General features: G+C 37.3%; 1 protein-coding gene across 2 annotated transcripts in view; it reads left to right on the forward strand.

The window, feature by feature from the left end:
• IFT88 (intraflagellar transport 88) overlaps positions 1-19,409 on the forward strand; it is a 51,819-nt gene extending 32,410 nt beyond the window's left edge. The window contains exons 22-26 of one of the 2 annotated variants that reach the window (XM_050911110.1): positions 951-1,016; positions 2,816-2,922; positions 8,555-8,615; positions 18,352-18,447; positions 19,143-19,409. In XM_050911110.1, coding sequence (XP_050767067.1) covers positions 951-1,016; positions 2,816-2,922; positions 8,555-8,615; positions 18,352-18,447; positions 19,143-19,264 — 452 coding nt within the window. In that variant the 3' untranslated portion in view covers positions 19,265-19,409. Of the gene's footprint in view, positions 1-950; positions 1,017-2,815; positions 2,923-8,554; positions 8,616-10,753; positions 11,136-18,351; positions 18,448-19,142 lie in introns of those variants that run through there. The other variant, XM_050911116.1, reaches the window with a different exon arrangement.
• Positions 19,410-20,396: the final 987 nt, after the last annotated feature.

Genomic DNA, 20,396 nt, shown 5'->3' on the forward strand with positions numbered 1-20,396 from the left:
AAAATGCATTCAAGACACTTGATGATGTAAATGATACTCTTCTTTCTTGCTGTCCCATTTTGTTACTCTCCTTTATGCTTCTTTAGAACTTTGCAGAACAGACTTCCGTAATAAATAAGTGCATTTTCTCACTCTGCTCAGTTATTTAATACAACAGTGAGAAAAGGAACAGGACCTAGGGAAGTCAGTGAATTAAGAACAGTCAGCACCACCCAAAACTCGACAGATTAACTGTTTTCCCAGCAAAGAAACACAATGGTTTTGGCTGCTTTTTAGTTCATTTATGATTCATAGGCAAAATTCCCAGCTTATCAGGTTAACACATAGCAGGTCAGTTTGATCTCTGCCTCGCACTAGGAAAATAAAAATGATATCTCAACAAGCTTTTTTGTTAGATATTTTATGGATATGAGGTTTTAGATTCACAGGGTCTATCAGTCCTTTCCATAACAATCGAGCTGAGCCAAAATTGAAGGCAAAAGTCTTAAAGAATAATTACTTTGCTACCGGATCTGGGCAAAGGAGACACACACAATTAGTATTCTGATGGAAGGAAGGACAGGCAGAGCTCAGCTGTTACACATTTCTATTTGACCAATCCATACATTTGTAGCCTCACATAAGCTCTGGTATGCTTGATAACAGCTTGTCTAGTAGATGTGTCATAGAACAATGTGATCCTAGAGGCAGGTCAAAAAAGGGCAAAAATCAGGAAACTCCTCTTCATTAATTCTGTTATTTACAGAGCAATTTGGACTGTTTTCAGATGCTCTTAACATTCTTTAATTACTGATAGTCAAAATTAAATTTGGTTTTACCAAATTTGGTCTTTAATATCAAATCATGTACTCAAACTAAAAAGATGAAGTGATGCTAAACTATCAATTTCTCATCAGATATTCTTTTTTATATTTGGATATGTGGATAGGAGATGTTTGCTTTGTTTGCAGGTAACTACCAGAAAGCTCTAGAGAAATACAAAGTCATTCACAGAAAATTCCCAGAGAATGTTGAATGTAAGTTGTTTCATTGAGTGGTACAAATATCAAAGGAAACTGTTACATTGAATATGTGTGTTAGTAATCGTGTGATGTAAGTACTTTTCATATGAAAATATTTTCATGAGCTAACATTTTTATTCATGCTAATGCTGCATGTTTTCTGTGACAACACTAAAGCGTGATTTAAGAAATATTAGGGTAGTGCTGAAGAAGAGAGATGAAAATAAACTTTAACTGTAGTGGATTGGTTGAGTTCTTTCTCATACATACTTCCTAAATTTTATAACTATGTTACTTATTTAATCTTTCTTATGATAAAATGTATGTATTTTTACTTCTAGTCCCTGCTAGTTGAAACTCCTGCTGTAAGTTTCTAGATATGAGAAAATCTTATTGTTAAGTTTTACCAAAGCCAGGCCTTCCAAAAGAATGTAGAGGGTGAGATTTTGTTGGTGGGTTTTTAAGTATCGTTGGTCAACCAGTCTCTGGAAAATCCATAGAGAATTTCGAACTAAACTACAGGAAACATAACTTTGAAGAGTAAGACATTTTGCAGAATCAGTCACACCTGTACTCTAAATGAAAAAAGCCCTGTAGAAAATAGGGGCTGTCACTGGTTGTGAAAACATCCTCTTACATCCCACAGTGTGCCTCACTAATTCCAAAATACAAGGTTGTTGCCAACAAGCCTACGCTTTTAAATGCGATGTGGGAAGAACATTCACTGTATTTTAAAATAGCATTGTATCGTTCTGCTTTAACAAACGTACTGCTTTTTTAAAGAGGAATCATACAGTTGTACAAGAGAAATTCAATACTATAACTCCTCAAAGTTATAAGCAAAATGTCATGTTCATATTGGTCACGCATATTTCAGAGGGGTAGAGTATCTAGTAAACCTTTTAGAATGCTAATATTTTTCTGAATGTAGTTTCTACAAATTACGAAACAGAGGCAGGAGTTAGACAAGACACTTTAACTGATTTAAAAGTTTTCTGCTGCTGAAGCAATGGTTCTTCACTCATCCCTCCCTGGCCATGTGCTCCCAACCGTCTTCCTTATGCTCATTCTGATGCTTATCTGATCTCTCAGTGAACAAGTTCAACTCCCTAAACCAGCAGAAAACTAACTTAGCACAAAAAGAAAATAACATATTTGTGAAAGCAGTCAGCAGAGTAATGGGTCATGTCATGCTTGTTTCTGCTTCAGAAGCGGTTCTTTCAAAGGGAGGTTGAGAAACACATAGGAATAGCAACAATGTTTTCAGAGTTTGGTATAGTGTCTCAGTAAACTGTTTTTAGGGGTTCTTTTGGTTCCATCATACAGCTATAGTCGATCTTCATGTCTGGTTTGTTGGGTTTTTTTAATTCTATAAATACTAATCTTTAAAAAATCAACGACAGCAACAGAAAAACCAAACCATTCTGATTCACTTGGCATTTGCAAAATTGTTTTCAACAAAATGCTATTGATAGTGGCTCCTCAGTAATAACTTGGTATCATTATTATGCTTTCCAGTTGCCAAAATATTTTGCGAATGTCAAGAGTTCTGAGCCAGATGAGTTAGTATGTCTTGTGCCTTCCACATATATGAATGGTATTTGTACTGTTCATGGATATAGACACTGCATCACAGAAAATGTTGAATTATTTGCGAAATATCACAACTTGCATAGTGATACTGGACTAGAGTCACCTTGTAATCACAGTTATTTGCATTGTTTGCCATTCTGTACGTCCTGTTCTGTTAGGGTGCACTTGTAGTTTGACCTGCTTGTAAGCCTTTTTTTAACAATATTTTGCTTTTCAATTAGGCCTCCGATTTTTAGTTCGTCTCTGCACAGATATGGGGCTGAAAGAAGTCCAGGAATATATGACAAAGCTCAAGAAAGTGGAAAAATTAAAAGAAATAAGAGAGCAGGTAAGCTTGTTTCTTTCTGTGATTATACAGTATCACTGTGTACATAGATGAAGCTAAAATAGTGTTTATGATACTTCAAGATAAAATGTATATTAACTTCCTGATTTAGAGAGGCTTGTGTGTTGCATTTTTTGCATTTTTAGTTTTAAATTACTGATCAGCCTTATATCTGTCTGAATGGTTTTTGAGCACCAGATTTTCTGTGATTTTAAATAGTAGTGAAAGATGGGTTGTGTGGATGTGATGGGAACGCTGGAGCCACCCACATAATTCAATGTCTCTGGAATGTCGTCTTTCCTACTTACTTGCCAGACTGTATAAAGTGTATTTATGAGCCAAGTAATAATGCAACTATAGGGAGAGAAGGGTAGCCTAAGAATTTGTCCACGTAGTAGAACTCCTTTTTGCTATATACAAAGCTGCAACATTGACAGGTTACATAGGTAGAAGTACATTATTCCGTTAGTGCCAATTTTTAAACTGAAAAAAAATTTCCATGGAAAAGCTACAGGCTGTGAAAGGTATGAGATCATAACTTGTATTCTATTCAGAGGAGTGAGCGTGTGTGTGTGCACAGGCGTGCATCATTTTCTTGCTATTCCTGTGATAAAGTAAGATTTTAAAATTAAAATCAGCTTCTTGTTTGGAAAGCATTATCTGTGCTGTTGAGCTGCAAAGTGTTCAAGCTTGCTCCTCCCATCCAGTGAGTTGCCTCAAAACTACATAGTCACATTAGGACGTGTTAAGTCTCATCTAATTTACTCTGCTCCTAGTAACACTTACTGGCTCCCTTTTGATGTCAGATAATGTGTAAATGCATCCTTAGTTACTTCACTTTTACTTTCAATTCCAGAGAGTCTGAGTATGCACATGTACAGTAGGACATTTTAAAAATGAAACTCACAAAGGGAAACACTGATCAAAGGATTCCAAATTTATGCTACAACCTTACTTTGGGAGGCTGGTTGAAGTATATTGGTTTGGATTTTCAGTAAACGTAAAATTTAAAGCACTTGGAAAAATGGACAAAAGAAAGCAGTCCACAAACATAGTGGGACTAATATTGCTCCAGGTCTCCCTCATAATGGTATCAGTAAGCAAAACAGATGACCAGATATAATGTTCCTATTCTGCAAAACTCGTAATTAAGAGATCTCTCTGAAGTGTGTTAAACAGGCTTTGCTTGGTTTCTAGGGAACATCAGTTCAATGTCAGTGATATACATAGGTCTGTGCAATAACTTCCAATACCTCAGTGCTTTATTCAGGAAAGCTCAGAGATGAAACCAGTTAAAACTGGATTATTTTATAGTTGATGAGAGAGAGAAAAAGGGGTCCCTGGAGATGGAGAGGTTATCTATTTCCTTACATATAATTCCAGCATTTTTTACACTGAAGGTGTTAATTATGTACCATAGATCTGCAAATGTTGAGGATTCTAAGGAAAACACTTTTTTCCTTTAAGAAAGTTAATGTTTGAATATGTAAAAAAAATTGTCACCTCTCTTCCTGTTTATTTCATGTTGGAAGTGGGAGCTTTCCTGACACATTTCTGTACTTTCTGATGGGGAAAAAGCTACCGGTAAAATATTTAAAAGATTAAATCATCTAAGTTATTTAAGATTTTAGTAACACAGAAATTATGTTTAAATTATGGGGTTTTTTTCATTCTGACTACATTGTGTTAAGGGACTTCATTGAGTAGTACGTGAATGACAGAGATATCAACGGAATCCAGTACAGATGCATGGTAGCACAAGTTACTGCATAGTTGTTTTAGACTGTTCAGACTTTAACAGTGATCATAATTCAGCCATGACATGGAAAGCTCACTCTGTGTATTACATTTCAGTATTCCTGTTTAAGTCTGGAATGGTTTGGGTTGGAACCATGATGGTTCTATGATGGCAGAATCATAGAATGGTTTGGGTTGGAAGGGACCTTTAAAGACTATCTAGTCCACCCCCCTGCCATGGGCAGGGACACCTTTCACTAGATGAGGTTGCTCAAAGCCCCACCCAACCTGGCCTTGAACACTTCCAATGATGGGGCATCCACAGCTTCTCTGGGCAACCTGTTGCAGTGTCTCACCACCCTCATGATAAAAATTTTTGTTCCTTATGTCCAATGTAAGTCTACCCTCTTTCAGTTTAAAACCGTCGCCCCTTGTCCTGTCACTACAGGCTCAGGTAAAAAGTCTGTCCCCATCTTTCTTATAAGCCCCCTTTAAGTATTGGAAGGCCACAATAAGGTCTCCTTGGAGCCTTCTCTTCTCCAGGCTGAACAACCCCAACTCTCTCAGCCTTTCTTCATAGGAGAGGTGTTCCAGCCCTCTGATCATTTTTGTGGCCCTCCTCTGGACCGATTCCAGTACTCCAGGTGCAGTCTCATGAGAGCAGAGTAGAGGGGAGAATAAGGTATCTGTGATGGCACTTCTAATTAGTCAAAGCTTTAAGGTAGATCTGCCTAAATATTTTCCTATAGCATGTTGCCCAGAAAAGAAAACGGGCTTTTAAATTCAAATAAGCTTGATTCTATTGTAATTTAAAATAAACCAATTTTCTTTTAAACAGCGAAAACTGAAATGCACTAGGTTTAACATACCCAAAATAAAACAACACCCTCGCCCCCCTGTCCCCTCAAAACCACCACCACCAATAGAAATAAAACAAGTTTCTAGTCAGCTCCATCAGCTTCATCCCTGCAGGTAGGCCCATGCTTCCAGCCTGAGTAAGCTCAGTGAGTTTCTGAATGGCAGCAAAATTCTGTCCCTGCAGTTCCTCATACGTTCTCTTCAGAACCTCTGAAGCCTGGTCAGTTGGTTTCTGCTCCTTCTTGCAGCTCCTTGTCATGGAGGGACATGCTCCCATCTCCCTCTTCTGGCTCTCTTGTCTGCCACACTCTGAAATATCCCAAGTTCAGTGTCTCCTCAAGGAAAGGAACAACTTTTTCCGCCTTCCAAGGAACCCACTGACCCAGTTCTCTTAAAAATCAACACCATTGTAGGTGTAAAGGAACAAAGACTCTAAGAAAAGAAAGATGTTACAGAACGCACTGCGATTTAGTATGCTGCTGTCCTCTATTAGAAGTTGAGTATCTTTCTGTGGCAGAATCTCAACATCAAAGCTCTCTTGCAAACAATAGGCCTACAGTTTCTTTTTGCTCTTGGTATTGCATCTGGGTTCCCATTGCTGGTTTTGGATTTGGGGATTTTTTTTTTTGTTTGCTTGGTTGGTTTGTGTGTGTGTGTGGTTTTTTTAGTCTTATGTCTACCATCTGACTTTGGAAATTACTAGGTATTTTTGTCCTAAGAAATTCCTTCTGTCATCCATGAGCATATAGTCATAAACTGTACTTTCAAGTTCTAAAATTACCAAATTTTAATATTTCACCACCTAAGTTTCCAATAGGAACACTGGTTTCAGTTAGCAATACCAGATATAGTTTAATTCCTGCTCCCAATTTCAGACTAACCTATGATTTCTCGATCGCACCCAGTAAAGAGAAAATAGATAAATGCTAGTGTAATATACCTACATTTCAAAGTCTGCACACAGACTTTGTCTTCCTGTAGAAATTTATCAAAATTTGCTATTCTGGCATTGTTTTTCCAGAATAAGTATATCCACATGGAGTTTATACCAAAATAAATATTCTGGAGTACTTATTTTACTCAGTTCTCAAATATGGACAAGTTGTTAAATACTTCCAGCCAAGAATCTGGGAACATCTGTGGGGTTCATTCCCTGTAGAAATTTTTCTCCCTGCCTCTCACAGCATTGGATTTTTACTGTAACCTTCATATGTTGGGGGTTTTTTTGCAGGTTTTTTACTACATTACTCTTCCTTTTTCATGTTTCAGTTTAAAAAAGACAGGTAATAGTGTAAAAGTTCACACAACTTTCTTGGCACTGGTGTATACATACATTACTATTTATTTCTGTTAAATGAGCATAATGACTGAAAATGAGGGACTGATTGGGTGTGGTGTGAAGCAGTGATGATAGGTGCAAACACTGGGGGGGACTTAGTGCCTTTACCTTCAGGCATCTATGTCTGGACTAATCATCCTAAATGTCTTTTGCAGTCACGGGAAAGAAATAGGCATTTTTAGGGTGGAAATCATTGGACCTATTTTAAATGTCTGCTTGTAGTATGGGATGACTTATAAACTACTCACTTGGAACTTTACAGGAATTAGTCATATGCTTAAGCTGTAGTACTTCTATAATACTGTGGGAGTAAAGTCCTAGGATGTGAGTGCCGTGAGGGCACTATCATATAGGGACCACTTCCCTCTGCCAGACAGAAGCTGAGCTTCCACTGGCAGACTTGTTGTCAGTCATTCAACATTCGGAGAGTCTGAACATGCTTCCTGAAGGACTGATAGATGCTACTTCACTGGACTGTGAACAGGATATTTAATCCAAAATTCAGAGAACCTATTTTAGACTTGAGGATTTCCCAAAATAAATAAAAAGTATGAGAAATTCTGGTCCCAGACTGGATCGCTCCAAGACCATTCCTGGTTTCATGCTAGGCTCACTGCTTTCCTGTCTGACTCCTGTGAGTTTTGATTTAAGGGTTCTTCCTTTTTCTGTTGGCATGAATCTTGAAAGTTCTTTCACTTCTTCTGTGTCATTCCAACTTTGCCAGACTCCATCATATTTTTCTGGTGAGAAATGAGTGAAGAAGCTACAGTAATTGACGTGAATATATGGTTAGGTGGTGTGCACGTGTTTTAATCAGATCCTGAATTCATATTTTGAAATAAGATGCAGAGATTACTTTATTAACAGCTGAGCGCTTTAAATACCAAGTTTTTGTACCTACCCATCAAAAAATTCCTCACTGAGATGTACCTTCTTGTAATTGACAAGATATATGCATGAGAAATTTGGTGTTTTGCCAAGAGAAGCCAAGTCTGCCATGTGATACAGAGGTATTGCTTTGATAAACTGTTAAAGTTTTCAAATAACACTAAAAAAAACACAGCTGGAAGATGTTTACGGTACCTTCCTCAGTGCAAGAGAGCTGACTTTTTAAACACAGCTTTTAAAGTATTTACCTTCACCTTTATCTTGCATTTAACACTCAACAGCAAATTAAATTTTGCTGTGAACTACAGTGCTGTGCCAAGTATTCAAAATTTAAGATCTATGGGGTGAATAGTTCTTTTTATAGATTTCCCTACTTCCCTCCTTGAATCTTTACAATAATAAAACGCTTGTGGGATTTACAAGACGTTAATAGGCAGAGGCTACTTTGAACTCATGCAAGGAGGGCTATGTTGCCTGTTTTTTCAGCTGTACTGTACAAAGGTACATCTGAACTATTTTTATGCACATTCCTTGTATAAATTTTATCTGAAGAAAAATAATTTACTGAGATATTCTGTTTGAATTTCATAGAACTCTTGTTCTATGTAAACATTGGATTTAACACTGATTTTAGGGACAATTTTGTGCATTGAAAAAACAAGGTTTATTAGTTACAGTATAGTAAGCCTAGTTTAATGTTCTTCTACTGTTTTATTAATAAGCTAAGTTGAGTTTTCAGTAATTATCTTTAATGTGTATTACTAAATGGGGTTTTTGTTCTGTTCTTTTCAAACCTTTTTCACTGTTCTCCAGCGCATTAAATCTAGCAGAGATGGCAGTGCACGTAGCCGCAGAGAAGGAAATGCTGGTGGTGGTAAGTACTTAATGCCTCTGCTTAAATATCAGATTTGTCAGGATCCTAAAGAAAATAGTTTTTCTTAAAGTGTTTGTAAAACCTCCTTACATTCTGAAATGCACACAAATACGCATTGAGTAATATGCAGGTACTTCACAAATTTTGTTTCATACTTTTTGATTATCTCATTGCTGTATGAAACCTCAACCAGTATGGTCTAAGAGTCATGCTTTATATACAGATCTCAGTGTATTCCTAAAGCTAAATTTCTACTTGTTTTCAATACTGTGGTCTTGAACATTTTTACCCCATTAACTTTGGAATATTTACTATAAGGAATCATTTATTATAACCAAACAGAACATGTAAGCCATGAAAAACAGGAATTCATTGTGTCTGTATTTAACATGGACGAACGGGAATTTTGTGCCCACCATGTAGTCTATTACATTAGGTGTTTGTTACAAGTTCAAGAGGCTATTTTGTGCAACCAACTCTGGAATAAGGAGAAGACACCCGTACTATCTTTGAGCTCCTTCTTCCCCTTTTCCCAGTATAGCAGAGTTGAAGTACTAGAGTCTTCCATAGAGGAAAGCTTGCTCTCTGACTACTAAGTCTCTCTGCTCCTATAGATTTATAGTGCTGACTTTCATAAATGTAAAACTCTAGCAACGTAAGTCTGGAAAGTGGCCTGCTTTGTCTTTTCTGCACTAGGTAGTCTGCATATTGCAGAACTAATGATTTTTCCCTCCCATTATTAAATCCATGAAATGTTAGTAATGTTAAACCGAACTGTTCCCTGCTGCTGCTCTAAGGAAACTAGCAGACTTCAGGCTACTTCAGCCACCTGGAAAAAAAAAAAAAAATCCCTATTTTGACCCAAAAAGGAAATTATTTCTTTGTATTCTGCTTTTGGTTTATCTTAATATCGATGGGTCTCATAAAAAGATAACTCCTATAAATTCTTGCCTCTCTTCCCTTCCTTTTACAGAGAAATAATTTATGGATTTCTTTTTTCTTATTTGGTAATTTTATTTCTCCACCTACATAGCAGATGCTTTACTACATTTATCCAATTCTGTAGGGTCATGAAAAGTTATGGGAATTACTAGTGTAATCTTAAAATGACCTTAGAATGCTGTTACATTTATGAAGACTGCTCTCCTGGGTTCTCTAAGGGTTAAGAATGACTGTTGGATGCTTAAGAGAGATCTCATTCCTTTTTCAGCTCAGTAGTTTCACTAGAGAAGCTTTTAAATCATTTCTTGATATGTAGAAAAAACACCATTCACCTAGGATTGAATTTTACCTGTTCTGGGCCTCAGGCCAAAGTAATTCTTGGGGTGAAATTCCTTATTTTGGTAACAGAGAGGGATGGAAACATTTCTGGACTCTCCTTTGTTGCATAAGCCCTATGATCAGGCAGCCAGCTAGACGTGCCAGCAAAACAGTAGTGTGAAACAGCATCGGTCCCTGTTTTCTGTCATGAAGTGGGGATCCCCTTTGGCTTATAATAAATAGAAATGAAGAGCAGCATTGGTAGCAGGCAAGGGTATTTACAGCTCTGCAAAACATTGTATCAGGCATATAGGCAAAGGGCACAAAGGGTCTCTTTTCTTACAGCTATATTTTATAATTATCCCTACCCTCTTTAGTGAAAAAGGGATATGTTATTGGGAGAGGGTGAGTCAGTAATTTAGCAAAGAGGACATAAATAACAATCAAGCTGGAAAGATGCTAAAACAACATTAATCCCCCACACTACCAGTTTGTGAATACTTCTTTTAAAGATAGAAGTATCTATGGAAAGTTGTCTTTTTTTAAAAATTAAAAAATGAAATAAAAAAATCCTTCCCCTCCCCTCCAAAGTTGAACACATGAGGAACTTTGACTGCAAACTCTAGTAATTCCAAAGCATTACTTTTTCCCCCCATAACCAGAGTAATGGGACAAAAGCAAATGCAGGCATTTAGGATGCTGACATAAAGAGGATGAGAGGGTAAGCAGGGTCAGAATTGACCTAGAATTTGTCCTATCAATAATTCTTAGATTGTTGCTCAAGCTATGTCAAATTCATGAAAGAATGGAAAAAAACAGAGTTTGGGAACAAGTCTGTATAAAAACATGTCTGAGAAGTCTCTGTTATACAAATTCAGTACTGAAGATCCAACCTTCCTGGAAATGACTCAGCAAACAAGCAGAGGTACAAAGAAGGTCCTGTATTGAGCCTGGAGTTAACTTTCTGCTGGGATTCCTAATTAAAAGTTGTGGTGAAATGTACTACTTATATATATTTTTTGAAGGAGTCGAAGGCGTTACACGTTTTTTAACTAGTAATGTTGACTCTGGGGAACCTTATCAGTGAAGAAACTGCACACTCACAGCAACAGATGTTAAGGACTATGTTGTAGTTTGTTTACCTTTTACTGAGGATGACTGAGAGAAACCTGAAGACCCAGACATTATTTTGTCCAATGTTTGGCATTATTCACCTGGCTTATGAGTCTGTATTTTGCAGTTTAATAAATTTCTGTACATGGCCTGTGTGAAGACACATATGAAATATAAACATGGATTATTTTATTTCAGAATCTTATACACTTTTGATAAATTACTGGCTTCAAAATTAAAAAAAAAAGAAACATTTGTATACATTTTAAGATTAGTCTTTTCCAGTGGTGTTGCCAAGACTAAAAGGGATCATTTTCCTACACTGTATGAGGGATTTGCCATCATTACTGAACCCAATGAAGCGTGGAATCCTCCTTAGTTTAGTACTTACTGGCTAAATGAAGTGTGTATGCATTCTGAATATTTTAGGTATGATGCATATTTTATTTCTTTTGTCTTACCAGCTCACTGCCCCCATACTTGCTGGCATCCCTAACAGATCCCCCTCCTCCCCCCCCCCCCCCCCCCCCCCCCCCCCCCCCCCCCCCCCCCCCCCCCCCCAAGTATTTTGTCCCTATATTTATATTAGGAGTATTAACAATTCAGGCTTCCTTATTTTAGCAAATATGACCTAAAATTGCTTTTAAAGAGGAAGCTAAGACAAAAGAGAACTAAGTCAGCAGGGTTCGTACTTCATAGGACACCTACTACTTTGCCAATATAAATTAAAACAGAAGGTGCGTGAGATGCAACAAAGCATGATTTGAAGAATATGATTAGTGTATGCATGGATGGTAGACAGAATGGAAAAAGGGAGACCAAGAAAACTGACATCTATGTCAGTGTCAGTTAAAGTCTGCTTTTGTCTTGTGAGAAGGATAAGCATTAAATCTAAAACGCCTACCCAAAATTGAACACACTTGTTCACTCTTATTATAAAAAGTGAAATTTTCTTCTCCCCACAATTATCAGATTTATGATTTTCAGTCTTTTTGATTTCATGTTGGAAGCAGATGACATTGGTACACTCCCTTAAAATTCTTCTTTTTAATTTAAAAAAGGAGAAAGAAAAAAGGAAAAAAAAGCCAAACCCACAAAACCCTGAAGGGAGCTAACAGTACATCTGAGTTTAGGCAGTTCTCAAATGTTTCCTTTCCAATAATCTTTTTTTGTTTTCATACTCACTTTATTGTGTTTTGCAGAGATGTGATAGTAACATCCAGAATTTGGAAGTTAGGACACTGTGGTTTTTACTGCCCTAAGAGATTTTTACTGTTCAATAGCATAAGGCGTTTCATAGATAAGGGAAAGTATGACTTTAAGGAATACATTACCATAGCAGCGTTTACTTGGTCTCTGAATGGGGAGTTTTGTACTGGATGAGAGGAGCCATGCAGTCTCGGACAGGAGCCCAAAGAAGCAGTGTTGAATTCAGAAGATGAAAGGCTGAGCACTTTGCATTGTCCTTGTTACCTAAGCCTGTCCAGATGAATTTGGAAAGGAGACTATGTGAGAATAATTTAGGTGTCTTTTCCCTTTTCCATTTCACCTGTGACGATGTCAGTGGAGAAACGGGTTTGTCCATCCCAAACAAACATCCCGTATTCAAACACCCTTTACCAGCCCGTAGGGATCTCCTCATATAATACGGAAGCACATTATAGATGTTAGGGCTATAAGCATCCCAAATAATCTTGACTGTGATACAGGCAAGAGATTCTCTTGTTACCCTGCAGCCAGGACTTCATGATCACTTATATTTTCTAGGCTTTGTGTGCCTGTTGATGCCTCATTAATTACAGACCGTTGTGGGATGGTTCCATGGGCTGTGTGTGCAAAAAAAAAAAAAAAATAAATTTTTTTTTTTTTAAATAAACGGACAGGGAAAATATCTGAGTGAAGAAAACTTTGGAATCTGTTTTCTGCATCTGAACTCACCTAAGGAGTTAACTGAACTGACGCACCATAAACAATTTTCATTGAACAGAATTTCAAATCAAAATGAACTGCAGTGGAGTTAAAAATTGCATCTGCTTCCCATGCCATTTCTCAGTTTTAATATAATATTCTGCCTGCTATGCTGAACTTACTGTTCTCTTTGGTCAAACCAAACCAAAGCGCTCTCTTCTCCAAAGATGGTGTCTTCATCCCAAATATGAAAGATACACAGAGCTGCATTTAAACACATTCTGGGTTTAGTGAAGCATCTGTAGTCTTTAAAAGCATTAGCCCGCTATGCACTTTGTTACATAAACATTTTACAGAGGAGGTAGATTACCAAACAACCTTACCCTTTGATATCTTTTCCTGATGACTAAAATGATACTAAAAATTCTAATTTATGTCCTCTGTGATACTGGAGGAATTTCTAATGCAGTAGGCTCATCACTGTAGTTGCAACTAGTGAGATTCCTTTAAAAAATAAATATAAATATCATGGATTTTATGGGTTGAAGTGATATACACACGGGTATCTTGCTAAGTAGGAAGTATAGAAACACTTAAAAAGATTTAGAATCTTTTTTGCTAGATATCACTACTTAAAATAGGATTATTGCAAAATAAGATTACTTTTGCAGTATGTTGCTTTATTCACTATTCTGCCATATAAAATTAACCTTTTTTTTTAAACTAAGTTTTATACTTTGATTCTTTTTTTTTCCCCCTCCAAATTGTATGTGGAGGAATTAGTTCAAATTAGTTTTTGTAGGAAGTTGAACAAATCTGAATGAACAGAATATATTATACTTATAATACAATAATTTAAATATCCTAAATATAACATTATGGGCATGACTTTTAAACAGATGAGAGGAAGGAATGAACTGTAAAAGACAGCAGCATGCAGAGTATATAATTTATGTCTTTATATGCATAGTTCCCAGTTAAGGCTATTGAACCCAGACTGTGAGGGGAAGATAATGTCAGCGTGATAATCCAAGTCTCTAAGTATAATCATTTTACAGAGTAAAAATATTTATAAATCAGATTTTAAAAATACATTGGCCAGCTCTGCTTAATAGTTACTGTTGCTTTTTCAACTGAAATCTGGAGCCATGTTCCTGCAATCAGTTTATGTGTATGTGTCCACGTTATCAACCCAAAGTACACTGGGACTGGCCTCCCTGTGAACTACAGTAATAACATACTTTTTAAATAAACACACAATAAGTAAATAAATAAGGAGCATGTATTAATTGCAGTGAAGGTTTCCTTAGATACAGAGAGTAATTTAATTCAGCAGTGATCTTTCGTTATTCAAAACCTTTATTTAATTAGGAGCATGTATTTGTGTAGTTACTAGAGTAATGCAGATAGAATTAATTTGCAGTTTGAGAAATGTCTACCTGTAGTCCTTTTGCAAGTGCAGTCAGACAGATGTTAACACTCAAAGCTGTACTATTAGTATAGGAAAAACTACAAAAAACGCTTTTCATCCAGAGTTTTTATTATTATCCTTTGTCCCAATGTTAGCTTTGTTTTCTTCTGTGTATTACTTTAGTGAAAGTTAGTTTCATTCCCATAATCCAAAAGCTGGAATGTATATAAAATCTTTTTCCTGGATTGAGGGGGGCAGGGAATGGTGAGTAGAAAACTGTAAAACTCACCTCCCAAAAGTATGCATGTCTGTGCTAAAATGCTTTAAAAACAATTCCTCCCCTGAAGTTCTCTCCACTGTAGGATACCAAAATCCTGAAGTCTACATTGCAAGCTTATATTCCTTAACATTGGCCAAATTATGTATGTATGTATACTGAAAAAAAAACATATAGATGATTTATCTGCAAAGAGAACTACGAAAAGTAATTTCAAGATGAGATTTAAACTTCTGCCAGATCATGTTATATGGTCAGCAGAATTTTTAATAGCTGCCATATTGGCAGCCAAATCCTGTATCCCATGGCAGAGTGTCAAGAAAAGCCTTACCCCAAATGGCTCAATAACTACGACGCTCCTCCTGAAAGATGGACCTGTGGGTTTGAACTCCCTCAGGTGAAGGAAGGCATTGAAGCCAGACCTCTGGCTTCCTGAACTGCTGTCTGACATCTCCGTGTAAGGTAGATGGTGTCAACCACCTCTTATTCTCTTCCAGATGTACTTTAAAATGAAAGATGCTGCTCTTCCACATTTTTAGGTATGCTCAGAGCATAGTGCAGTCCATGGAGACTTGATGTGGTTTTGCGTATCAGCTTAATTTAAACTAACTGTGGGCTGCTACCAGAAGAGATGTTAACCTTCCCTTCACTCTTGCTGTAGAGATAACGGTCATATAGAGGTAAGGTGAGCTGCATTACTTTGCTGATCCACTTGAGAAAAAGTTTTCATTAGGTTAGTTTTAAACGTATCAGTAACCTGCTCCAGTACAGCCTGCTACCACTTGACAGCATGTGGAGGGAGATGCGACGCAGGGCAGAAAGGGCAGGGTGCGCCTTGCTGTGGAGAGGTGGGGCTAGAGCGGTAGGTTCAGAGTAAATGAAAAGTGGAACTCCTTACCTCAGGTTGTTACGGATGCAAAAATGTCACAGGGGCTCAAGGGAAGACCGAACAAGTTCTTGGAGAATAAATTAATCAAGCCATTGTTAAATATGAAGAGCCGCTCCCTTCCCCCAAACACATGCTTGATTTACAAATTGTTGGAGGCTAGGAAATTATTCTTGGAGAGCTACTATATATGCTTGCTTGACTTGTGATGCTCTTCCCTAAGCATCTTGTTGTTCTTTTGTATGGACAATAAGCCAGTTTGGCTAGATCTTTAATCTAGTAAGGCATCCGTATGTTCTTACTGCTTAAGTGTTAAGAGGACACTGTGCCCATAGACGCCTACTCTTCATCGTTTTTTCCAGGGTGTGTTTAGTCAAGGTGGGATGTACTGATCAAATAACTTGCTGCTTCTGGAAAGAACAGTGCAGCCCCTCTCAGCACTTCTTTTCTTTCCCATTCCTGGTCATATGTTCTTGCTGCTTCTCTTGCACTACTTCTAGCATTAATCTAACCCTTTGGTGACTTGGTTCAGTTCATTAAACACAGTAAATAATGTGTTTGGGCAACTGAATCAAGTCTGAAGCCTAAAAAGCTACATTTGTGTGAACAGCTACATTTGCTCACTGTAATAGGACTCACAGTTCCATTTACTGTATTGGCTCATAAACAGAAAGGGGAGCTTAGGCACCAAGGTCGCATGCTGAACATCCTGCAGGCATCTTGCTGCTCAGGATGGCCATTTTGGGCCACACAATCATAGCAATAACTGCTTAAGGAACTTCAAAGCTATGCAGGGGGGGCAGTTGGTGAGGTTTAGATACTTCAAGGGTTGGACATCCAGTAGATGGGGAGAGAAAAGGGGGGAAAATTTGGCTTCAAATTTTGGACTTACTGCTTCATTCCCTTCTTGGATGTAGCCCTAATAAAACTTAAGGGTCCTAGGATGTCCAAGAAAGCTTCTGTTTTCAATTGTTTGTTTTAGGGCAGTACGATGTACAGGTAACGTGTGGGTATTATGTTTATCCCAGCCATTATGGTTTGTGTACCATCCTTTTTTTTTCTTCTTTTAGATAATATAAAATCTTTCACCTTCCTCTGGTAGTATCACTAAAACCCATGTGTTTTCCTCCTTCACAGTTGAAAACCTTTGATATGCCATCTTCTTCCTCTCTTATTTTCATTACACCTAGTTCTTCCTTTTGGAACCAACCAATTAAACCTATGGAGTTTCTTTGACTAGTTCAGTCTTCCCGTAGTGTAGTTTCTTCTGTATCGTTCCTGTCTCTGCATCTCCTTACTGCTTCTTCCAACTTTATTCATTATTTTGTAAATTACTTGTTTTCCATTGCACAAGACTCTGTGCCTACTCCTACCCTACTCTTTCTCTCCCTGTTAAACATTTTGTATTCTCCTCTAAACTGTCCTCAAAATGTTTTAATCCACACCATCTTTGAAGCTCAGCACTCACCTCCTTGCTGCGCAGGCCTGTCCAAAGCCCACTGAAATCAAGAGGCGGCCCTATTGTAATTTCACAGGCCTTTGGTTGAGCCCCCCCAATCAAACCCATTGATTTCTTTCAGTTTCTTGAAATCCTTCATTAAGCTTTCACTTCTTCCATGAAACCTGTCAGTGAGAATTGATCCAAGGGAGGTCGATGTACATTAAAATAGATTTCCCTTGCTTTGAAGTATCAACTGTAATCTGTGTCTTGTAAACATATTAACTGTTTGACACGTGACTGTATCTATTGGATCTTTCTTGGAGCAGAGACATTGTCTTCCAATTCAGTGTAAAGTATTGGCTGAGTAAACTGAAGTCTGCAGTAGTATTTATAGAGAAGTAAAGGTTTGTCATCTTTGTGGAAGATTTTTTTTTTTAAATAGTAACAATATTTATAAAAAGAACAATTATAGTAAATAAGACAATGGAAACGTGTTGCAACGTCCAGACTTTGTAATTAATGTTTGCTGAATGAAATCCATTTTTCCTCCTTACAGATGGAGGACTTTTAATAACGGCATTGTTTCATGTTGTAAATGAGCATGTTTGTATTTGGCTGCATGGCGTGTCCTGCCTTGTAAATATACCAAGCCAAACATGAAACGTTTTCTCCTAGGAGAAAAAAATTGCATAAAAATTTGTTGTAGCAGACAAGATTGAAAGCTTGCCATGAATGTGAAAAAGAGATTCAGAGGCGAACAGAATATTTAAAGTGTCTGGAATACTGCTGTGGCAAGAGAATGTTAATCTGACGTTGTCTGGGCACGAGGCAGCCCTTGGAGCCGACACATTCCTTGGGGCCCCGCTGCAAACTGAGCTGCCAGCACAGTGTTTACAGCAAAATGTAGGGCCAGGATGGTCCGTATACATGAACTGTGCCTGCCTGCCATGCAGACAGTCCATGCCAAATATACTCTTCTAATTAAAAGCAAAGTTAGTGTTGTATTTAACCTTGACAACATTCAACAGGTGTATCATACTAATATATTAGTAAGCACACAGACATATGAAATGTCCATATACCTTGTGACAGTGTTTATATTTATCGTGCTTATTTTAACTCCAAAATGTGACTGTAATTTATAAGCAACTGAAATGTCAGCATTTGAAGCAGAAATATTTTAATGTGTTTACTCCAAAGTAAATAAGGCTGTATATATATATTTTTTTTAAATTAAAACACACACATGTGTGGACACAGTGTCCATTGTGTTTTAATGACCACTATTACAAATGAGTACTGTATCCATCATGAAAAGATGGTTTCATCCAAATCTTTTTTGACAGATAGTAGCTGAATTTATGTTGTTCCTGTATCATGATTTCACAGAACATAGCAGCATGTTATTTGTCTTCAACTTTTTTTTTCTCCCCCCCCCAGACAGTGGTGGTACCAAAGGCGAAAGACTGAGTGCCAAACTAAAAGCTTTGCCTGGAACAAGTGAACCCTATGAAAGTAGCGGCAGTAAAGAAATAGGCAAGTGGGCATCTTATACCTTCTTATTTTCCTGGCCCTTAAAGGGAGGGGAGATGGAAAAAATACGTTCTTGGAAGAGCATGTATAATTAGACAATTAGGAAAACATTTTTCCCAATGAAATAAATGTGAAGAATGGCTTTAGCTTCATTGTTCAGAGCTCATTATAAAGTAATTCTAAATATTAAGAAATGTGGCCCATGTAAATATTTATTACTTTTGATATCTGTCTGCTGCATTCTTTAGTCAGTTCTTGTGGTTCTGCAGTTGTAAGTTCTTCACTAAGACTGAATTTTCAAAGGGGTTTAAAAACCCAAATCCATGTGGAATGTGGTACTTCCTAAAACGCCCCTCCTTAACCAACTCATCAATCTTGCTGTTCCATGCAGTTTTCCAAAGTCTTTTTCTCGCTTAATGACTGTAATAAAATAAAGAGAAATGTATGTTTAAAAAAGAAGGAAAAAAAAAAGCTCCTATGACCAGCACTCAGGTACTTTGCTCTTGTGCCATGCCTCGGTTCCTGAATGTGGTATCTTGTTCTCCTTCAGTGTTCATATGCTCTTTCTGCTCTGCATTTCAAAGACACCTTACAGCTGTGTAATGCTAAAACCAATCTGGTGTTTGACTGTACATGTTTGAAACAAAGCTAAAATTACTTGCAGGTAACTGTTTCAAATGTGTTTATTTAAACCCTAGATGCCTCCTACATAGATCCACTTGGCCCACAAGCAGAAAGACCAAAAACTGCAGCAAGAAAAAGAACTGAGGAAGATGACTTTGCTGATGAAGAACTAGGAGAAGATTTGCTTCCAGAATAGCATATGGTCCACTCATAATTTTTTCTCCTTTTAAATGTTTTAGCAAAAAAACTGTCATCCATGATGACTTTGTAGTGGATTTTGATAAAATATTTGTGAAATACTTTGGATATATGGTATCATATATTAAAAACATGGATTTGAAGTTGCAGTGTCTTTTATAATTGATTTTTAAAAAATAATGCTGGGGTTATTTTACTCATGCATAAAAACTATACAGGTATTCAAACTCATTGCAAACTATATCAAGTGCATAAAGCTTTTGCTTTCAGAGATACATCCGATGATAATATGAAACCCAGCAGCCTCTAAAATTTCACCTTTCAATGCGAAATACCTCAAAGCAATGTTATAAGGTTGAAAGTCCCATGTCCCTCATCCAAAGCCAGAACTTACTTAAGGCCTGTGAACTGGCTTTCTGAAAATGTTGGATAAGACCTTGGTCATCGTTAAGGCCCCAGTTCAGCAAAGCACTTAATACTGATACTGAAGAAAGCATCTTAATTTTCGTCTATGCTTAGCTGAGCTAGGGCCATTTTGCGGTCTCTTGGCAATCTCCTAGGTATTTTTGCAATTACAAAGATGCGGGGTTTTTTTATTTCCAATGGTCAGAGTGGGCAGGATTTCAGTCTAGTTTGTTCAGAACTGCTACTTAGATTTCAGCTTTTGAATCTTACGTTGGGGATTGTGGCACTGACTACACAGAGGTAGCTTTCTACAGTATGTGCAAAGATGTCAGTTACAGAAACCATCATTTTGTTTATGAACTGAACAAGTTTGATCTGAAGTCATTGAGAGGTTAAATAGGAACATGGGGTTCCTGATTTATATCACTTTTTGGAGATAAAAATATTAGTCAGGTGTTCAGAATTTCCTAATAAATACTTGCAAAACTAGTACACTGGGGTGGCAGGGACTTGTTTTTAAAACATTGGTGTGAGTTTGGTTTAATAGTTAGACTTTGGTTATTAGACTTTGAAATGCAAGGATTCAGTCTTCTAAAATTTCTAGCGCTCATTCTCAGTGTTGGTGCTTAGACTGTTTCCCAACCAGTGGCACTGGGAAGTTTTCATATCTTCGTGAAATGTTCTTTTCAGGTTTTAAAAACATCTGCCCGGTCTCATAAGATGTC

The sequence above is a fragment of the Gymnogyps californianus genome, chromosome 1 (assembly GCF_018139145.2).
Source record: "Gymnogyps californianus isolate 813 chromosome 1, ASM1813914v2, whole genome shotgun sequence".
Taxonomy (NCBI): domain Eukaryota; kingdom Metazoa; phylum Chordata; class Aves; order Accipitriformes; family Cathartidae; genus Gymnogyps; species Gymnogyps californianus.